The 8,501-nt window shown below is 37.4% G+C and overlaps 1 protein-coding gene across 2 annotated transcripts in view; it reads left to right on the top strand.

Annotated features, from left to right (window-relative positions):
• Positions 1 to 8,501, top strand: part of WDR70 (WD repeat domain 70) — a 296,048-nt gene that overhangs the window by 64,617 nt on the left and 222,930 nt on the right. For both annotated transcript variants that reach the window (XM_029940982.1, XM_029940983.1), the window contains one exon: positions 213 to 346. In XM_029940982.1, the coding sequence (XP_029796842.1) occupies positions 213 to 346 (134 nt within the window). The remainder of the gene's footprint in view (positions 1 to 212; positions 347 to 8,501) is intronic.

Raw genomic sequence — 8,501 nt, 5'->3', positions numbered from 1 at the left:
TTGCTGTATCATTGGATTTAATGAAATGTTTAGAGGTGCAGTAGGCATGACTTTGACTATATAATGAAAGAAAATGCAAAATGCTTATTGATTCATGATGTGGTTTCATCTTAGCTTGGGCAAACCATGCAGTATTTAATACATAGTAGCAAAATATTTACTATTGAAGCTTGAAAAGAAATTACATGCTGTTTTTTTTGTTTTTAAACCAGGTTTCTGCTTTGGGTTTGGATCCATCAGGTGCCCGTTTGGTGACTGGAGGATATGACTATGATGTTAAGTTTTGGGATTTTGCTGGAATGGATGCCTCTTTTAAGGCATTTCGATCCCTTCAGCCCTGTGAATGGTATGTACTACACAACTTAATACCTTCATATTTGAAGACAGAGTACTGTTACCACCTGAATTCCATCTATAATGCTTTGTATGCAAATACACTGTTTATATGACCGTATGTGACCTTCATTATTGAAATGAAAGAAAAATGTACCTTGAATTTCTTTCCTTTAGTTTCATTAACCCAAATTTTAAAGACATTTTCAATCTTTTGTTGTTTTGTAAAAAATATTTATATTTAGAGATTACTACCTTGCCTAGTTTATTTTAATACTTCAGTAAATACTGTGAAATGTTATGTGTATGTTGTTGTTTTGTAAAAAATATTTATATTTAGAGATTACTACCTTGCCTAGTTTATTTTTATACTTCAGTAAATACTGTGAAATGTTATGTGTATGTGTATGACGTATTAAGCCGAAAACCAGGGCTAGTCAGTGCTACACTGTATAGGTATGGCCGGCCAGCTGGCATTGTGTGAGAAAGGGCTTTACGTGTTGCTGCCAGCGCCAGCCTCTTATTTCTGTTTTTGACCACATATGATCTTTTGGCATATTGGATGTCAAAAATAGATATTTTATTGGTAAAACTGTTTTTGTTAACTTGCATAATATATTTTGGAAATGAGCTCTTATTGACTAAATGTTAAGATATTCAAGATAGGTGAATTAGATGAATTAACGTAGACCCAATTTTCTGCTCTTGCATGAGTGGAGTTTATGTCTAAATGTGGCTCTGGCCAGTTTTGTATAGATCGTATTAATTTGTAAATTTTGAAGTCGTAACTCTTTTTTTTCCCTTTTATAATTTATTGTCAAGTGGGTTTCCATATAACACCTAGGACTCATCCCAACACGTGCCCTCCTCCATGCCCATAACCCCCTTTCTGTCTCCCCATTCCCATCAGCCCTGTTTGTTTTTAGTATTCATGAGTCTCTCATGGTTTGCCTCCTTCTCCCCAACTATTTTTCCCCCTTCCACTCCCCCATGGTCCTCTGTTAAGTTTCTGCTGTTCCACTTATGAGTGAAAACATATGGTATCTGTTCTTCTCTGCCTGACTTATTTCACTTAGCATAAAACCCTTGAGTTCCATCCACATTGCTACAAATGGCCAGGTTTCATTCTTTCTCATTGAAGCCATAACTCTTATGCTATCTTTTAAAAACATTTTTTTAAACATTTATTTATTTTTGAGAGAGTGAGACAGAGCATGAGCAGGGGAGGGTCAAAGAGAGTGGAGGGATAGTAGACACAGAATCCGAGGCAGGCTCCAGACTCTGAGCTGTCAGCACAGAGCCTGATGTGGGGGCTCAAACTCATGGACCATGAGATCATGACCTCAGCCAAAGTCAGACACTGAGCAGATGAACATAGCAGATCTCTGATCAGCTGGAAAGGCAAAACAATTTTTAAAAACAGGATATTCCCAGTGATGGCTATATTTAATAAAGCTCTCATTATTTAAAAAAGTAACTTGGTATCTTGAGTTAGTGTGATGAATTAAAAAAAATTTTTTTAGAGACAGAGAGAAACGGTGTGAGCAAGGGAGGGTCAGAGAGAGAGGGAGACACAGAATGTGAAGGCAGGTTCCAGGCTCTGAGCTAGCTGTCAGCACAGAGCTCAACATGGGACTCGAACCCACGAATCATGAGATCATGACTTGAGCCAAAGTCAGACACTTAACCAATTGAGCCACCCAGGTGCCCCAATATGATGACTTAAAACAATTTTTTTAACATTCATTTTTGAGACAGAAAGAGTGTGAGCAGGGGAGAGGCAGAGAGAGAGAAGGAGATACAGAATCTGAAGCAGCCTCCAGGCTCTGTGCTGTCAGCACAGAGGGGCTTGAACTCATGAACCATGAGATCATGACCTGATCTGACGTCAGACCCTCAACCAACTGAGCCACCCATGTGCCCCACTATGATGACCTTTTAAAAATACAATGTTATAACCTTTATTCCTATGTGATATTCTCTTGATTTATATAGGGATTGTGTTCCCTTTCTGCTTTTTTCTTTTTTAATATTTATTGTTTATATTGAGAGAGAGAAACAGAGAGAGACAGAGGGACAGGAGAGAGAGAATCCCAAGCAGGCTCTCCGCTGACAGCTTCATGAACTGGGAGATCGTGACCTGAGCTGTAATCAAGAGTCAGACGGTTAACTGTCTGAGCCACCCATGTGCCCTCCCCTTCTGTTTTTACAACTATAAATTCACTTGTTTGGGATCATCCAGTACTCTATTAGATCATCTTTGAGTAGAGTCATGTCTCATGAGTGTCAAGCCAGTACTGTATTACTAAACTGTGTCATTTGCTCACTGTTGTAATTGAAAATGAGTAAAAGCCCATGAAAAATCTTCCTTTCTCTTCCATAATTAAATTACTGTATCCTGTATGTAATAGGGAGCTATCAAGGGGTAGATGGGAATAAACAGAATTCTTGACAATCCATACAAGATTAATATAAACTCTAGTACTGCAAACATTTTGTGAATGTTACTGTTTTGTCATGAGAACTGTTTAACTTTGCAATTATTTGCCCCTCATCTCTAAGTAATATGACTCTACTTTTTATGACAATATATATTAATGTGTATTTTATTATCTATTTATGTATCCATCTGTAATTTACTTTTTACTGTGAGATATTTCAAACATGGAGAAAAGTAGAGGGATTACTGTAATAGCCATTTTCTACCTAGTTTTAACAGTTGACAAACATTTTTCACTCTTTGCTTCATCTCATTTTTGTAATTTTTGAAGTATTTAAAAGTAAAGACATACATAGCTTTCACTTCGAAATAATTCCTCATGAATCTTTAAAAAATATAGACGTTTCCCTATGTATCTCCAATTATTCTAAAAAAATTCTTTAGAATTTAATATTTCTAATAATCATTCCATATTTATATTTCCCCAGTTTATCCTCATGTGTGTTGTAATGCTGGCTTGTCAAACTTGGATCCAATCAAGTAATACATATCCCATTTGTTCTGTCCCTCTCTTACATATCTTTTAATCTAGAACAGTGTTTCTTTCCAAACCATTTTCTTTCCCATGACTTTATGACTTTATTAAACAGGTCCAGTTGTCCTTTTTAAGGTTCTTCCTCCCTGAATTTCCTAATTGCTTCTTTATGGTATCATTTAATTTATTTTTTTGTCTCCAGTATTTCCTATGGAAGGTCCAAAGGCTCGATTGTAATCTACATTGTATCACATCAAGCGGCACATATTGTCAAGTTGTTGCCGCTATTTGTGACTAGCAGTTAAGATTAATTCTTGGATTAAGTTGGTGACATCTTATTCCTCCACTGTAAACTTAATATTATATACTTGAGATAGGCAGTGGCTTTGGGGGGAGATACTTGGTAGCATGGAAATATCTACATGCTCCTCATCCTTTCACTTAATAAGTTTAGCATCCATTGATTATTCATACCTGAATCAGTTACGTCATTGAGGGTTGTAAGTTGCTGATTTTCTAAATTCCATGATTTCATCTACATTTATTTGTTGACACTCTTCTAAAAGAAGAACTTTTCCTTATTATTTTTTAAATTAAAAAAATTTTTTGGGGCACCTGGGTGGCTCAGTCGGTTAAGCCTCCGGCTTCGGCTCAGGTCAGATCTCATGTTCGTGGGTTCGAGCCCTGCGTCGGGCTCTGTGCAGACGGCTAGCTCGGAGCCTGGCGCCTGCTTTTGGTTCTGTGTCTCCTCCTCTCTCTGCCCCTCCTCCTCTCATGCTCTGTCTCTCTCTGTATCAAAAATAAATAAAACATTAAAAAAATTTTTTTTACAATCCAGTTAGCATATAGTGCAACAATGATTTCAGGAGTAGATTCCAGTGATTCATCCCCTAAGTATAACCCCCAGTGCTCATCCTAACAAGTGTCTTCCTTAATGCCCCTTACCTATTTAGCCCATACCCCCACCCACAACTCCTCCAGTGACCCTCTGTTTGTTCTCTATATTTAAGAGTTTCTTATGTTTTGTCTCCCTCCCTGTTTTTATATTATTTTGCTTCCCTTCCCTTATGTTCATTTGTTTTGTATCTTAAATTCCTCCTATAAGTGAAGTCATATTATGTTAGTCTTTCTCTGACTAACTTCGCTTAAGCATAATACCCTCCAGTTCCATCCACATAGTTACAGATGGTAAGATTTCTTTTTGGTTGCCGAGTAATACTCCATTGTGTATAAATATATATATATACATACACAAACATATACCACATCTTTATCCATTCATCCATCAGTGGACATTTGGGCTCTTTCTATACTTTGGCTCTTGTTGATAGCACTGCTATAAACATTGGGGTGCATGTGTCCCTTCAACACAGCACACCTGTATCCCTTTGATAAATACCTAGTAGTGCAATTGCTGGGTCGTAGGGTAGTTCTATTTTTAATTTTTTGTGGAACCTCCATACTGCTTTCCAGAGTGGCTGCACCAGTTTACATTCCTGCCAGCAGTGCAAAAGAGGTCCTCTGCATCCTCGCCAACATCTGTTGTTGCCTGAGTTGTTGATTTTAGTCATTCTGACAGGTGTGAGGCGGTATCTCATTGTGGTTTTAATTTGTATTTCACTAATGATGAGTGAAGTTGAGTATTTTTTCATGTGTCGGTTAGCCCTCTAGATGTCTTCTTTGTAGAAGTGTCTATTCATGTCTTCTGACCATTTCTTCACTGGATTATTTGTTTTTTGGTTGTTGAGTTAGATAAGTTCTTTATAGATTTTGGATACTTTATCTGATATGTCACTTGCAAATATCTTCTCCCATTCCATCAGTTGCCTTTTAGTTTTGCTGATCGTTTCCTTTGCTCTGCAAAGCCTTTTATTTTGATGAGGTCCAAATAGTACATTTTTGCTTTTATTTCTCTTGCCTCTGGACACGTGTTGAGTAAGAAGTTGCTGCGGCCGAGGTCAAAAAGGTTTTTGCCTGCTTTCTCCTCTAGGATTTTGATGGCTTCCTGTCTTATGTTTAGGCCTTTCAACCATTTTGAGTTTATTTTTGTGTATGGTGTAAGAAAGTTGTTCAGGTTCATTTTTCAGCAGGTCGCTCTCCGGTTTTCCCAGCACCATTTGCTGAAGAGACCTTCTTTATTCCATTGGATATTCTTTCCTACTTTGTCAAAGATTAGTTGAACACACATTTGTGGGTCCATTTCTGGGTTCTCTATTCTGTTTCATTTATCTGAGTGTCTGTTCTTGTGCCACAGAACTTTTTCTTATTAACCGATGTTACTTGATTGCCCTCAAATACAGTTCCCACTGTAAAGGGAGCTAAATACTTGGTTATTTCCTTAATTACCATTTTTAGCTTAGGGGTTGGTGGTGATAAATGAGTTGTTGCTGTTGGTGATGATTTTTTTCTTTTTTCTTTTTCCTTTTTGAGTGTCAGTATTTATGATTTGTAAATTTTCATGCGTTCCAGTCAATTGCAGTCATTATTCTTTTTTTGATGCTTAAATTGTCCCAGATTTGGCCAGGGGAGTCCCTGATTGCTATGTAGTTTTGACATGTACTCATTAGACTTTAAAAGCTTACTTATTTCCTGGCATAACATGATGTAAGCTTTCTGGTACATTCCTTTCTAAGTCCTAGAATCAGCATTTCCCTGGGATACTTTTATTATTATTATTTTTTAAGTGGGAATGGTATTTAGAGACCAAATCTGAATGTCACACCTGCTCATTAATAGTGGGGTATCATTCCTTTTTGATCTTTTCAGTGGAAAATAGAGGTTTGTGTGTGTGTGTGTCTCTGTATGTCTGTGTGTGCACACATATGTTTAAATGACAAGATTATACTGATATTGCCGTTTCAAAATTTTAGCAAAGTTTAACTTCAGAAATTTTTTAATTTACAGAAAAGCTGCAAACATAGTCCATAGTTCAGGTATAGCCCTAATTCAGTTTCTTCTATTGTTAATGTCTTACATTATCATGGTACATTTATGACAAGTAAACCAATGTTGGTATATTACTATTAACCAAACCCCAAATTAAATTTGCATTTCACTGTTTTTTCTACTAATATTGCCTTTCAAGACACACATTGCATTTACTCTTCCTATCTCTTTAGTCTTCTCTGGTTTATGATGGTTTCTCAGTCTTTCCTTGTTTTTCATGACCTTGATCATTTTGAGGGGTACTGGTCAAGTACTTTCTAAAGTGTTTCTTGATTCGTTTTTTTTTTTTGTGTGTGTGATTTTTTTTTTTTCATGGCTAGACTAGAAGTACAGGTCTTGGGGATGAATATCTCACAGGTGAAGCCAGCCGCCTTTAGCTCGTGCTGCCACTGCCTGTGTCCTTTGGGCCCTTGATGCCTGCTGCCTGCCCCAGGGAGTGCCTTGGCGTCCCTGCTCCAATTTAAATTTAACATTTCAAGCTGTTTAATTAATGTCTTTGAATTTTATACTCAAAATCAAAGAACATATTTTTGAGAAAAGACTTAATGGTCAGGACCAGGAGTTCTCAAATTTTTTCTGTAAAGGGCTAGATAGTATTTTAGGCCTTACATGCTACAAATGATATTTGCTAAATTTGTCTGTATGTGCATGTATGTCTATGTTATATAATTTTAAATTAAATATACATTAGAATTTTTAGTGAAATAGTGCAGTGCAGTGGAGGTGTTTACTTTTTTTTTTTGGCATTCAATTTTAAGCTTTCTATTTTGTTAGCTAATTGTTCCAGTTTTAGATTCTGACATCTAACATATTAGTGATCAAACTTTTGTTTTTCCAATTGCACCCTTGATAAATGTGTCATAAGTTGTATTCAGTCGATGCTGGTTGAATATGGCAGAGTCATGCTTTAGTCTGCCACTAGAAGCCTTTCTTGGTTTTGACGGTGATCTGTGAGACAGCCACCGGTTACCCAGCTAAATTTTTCCTTCTCTCATGTCACTCATCTGTGGTGTTTCTGTGTTGTCTGCAAGGGAAACTTGAGGGAGTCTGTTGACTGTCTTGAAGGTATAAAAGCACACTGTGCCACTCTTAGACCATCTGTTCACCATGGTGAGTAAGTGGGTGTCAAAGAGGCATTCACACAAAGACCCCCATAGCCATTCAGGATAGGAGGCAGCAGTCCTAGGGTTAGGAATGAGACTGAGGTAGGTGTTTTGAACTTTTGGCATTGCTGATGAATTCTTAGTGTTCCTTTTTTTCCCCTAACATCTATTTATTTTTGAGAGAGACAGAGCATGAGTGGGAGGGGCAGAGAGAGAGAGGGAGGCAGAGGACTTGAGCTGTCAGCACAGAGCCTGACGCAGGGCTTGAACTCAGGAACCATGAGCTCATGACCTAAGCCGAAGTCGGATGTTTAAAGTGACTGAGCCACCCAGGTGCCCTTTGTTTTTGTTTTTTTTTAATGTTTTATTTTATTTATTTTGAGAGAGGGGAGGGGGAAGGGTAGAGAGAGCAGAAGAGAGAGAATCTCAAGCAGGCCCCACACTGTCAGCGCAGAGTCTGATGTGGGGCTCCATCTCATGAACCACGAGATCATGACCTGAGCTGAAACCAAGAGTCAGAAGCTTATCACTCAGGCGGCCCTGAATTTCTTAGTGTTCTTGAACTTGCACTCATTTCCCTGAGACACCTTAAAAATACTTTGAAGTAAAATGTTTTCTTGATCTACCAGTATAAAAATAAGATTTTTCAAAATGCTTTTCTTTTTTTGTAGTTCAACCTCTTTTTGATGCATCTTCCACTTTGGTATTTTAAAGTATGTTTAATAATTTGTTTTGGACTTTTGCCCAGCCAGCATCATTATTAGATTTGTGGAGCCCTAGTTTCTAAAGTCTTTCTTTGTCCCATTTAATGAAAATTATCAGCACTGCGTTTTCTCTAATCCAGTCTGGTTGGCACCTTTTGCTTTCTTTATTTCTTCACAGATTATCAACAATTACATATATAAGCTCAAGAGTTAGAATCCTTGGGCTGACAGATCCTTCAGATGTATCCTGTATGCAAAAAAATATGGATGAATTAAAATTTTTCATAAATTATTAAGAGACATTATATCACTTAGGTAGTTCCAAGTTAAGAATTCCTTATCTTCCGCCCATTTAAAAATGATAAAACATTTTATTTAGGGGCACCTGGGTGGCTCAGTCGGTTGAGTGTCAGATTTCAGCTCAGGTCATAATCTCATGG

Source organism: Suricata suricatta, chromosome 6 (assembly GCF_006229205.1).
Source record: "Suricata suricatta isolate VVHF042 chromosome 6, meerkat_22Aug2017_6uvM2_HiC, whole genome shotgun sequence".
Classification (NCBI taxonomy): Eukaryota; Metazoa; Chordata; class Mammalia; order Carnivora; family Herpestidae; genus Suricata; species Suricata suricatta.
This window is presented reverse-complemented; position numbering and strand designations above follow the sequence as displayed.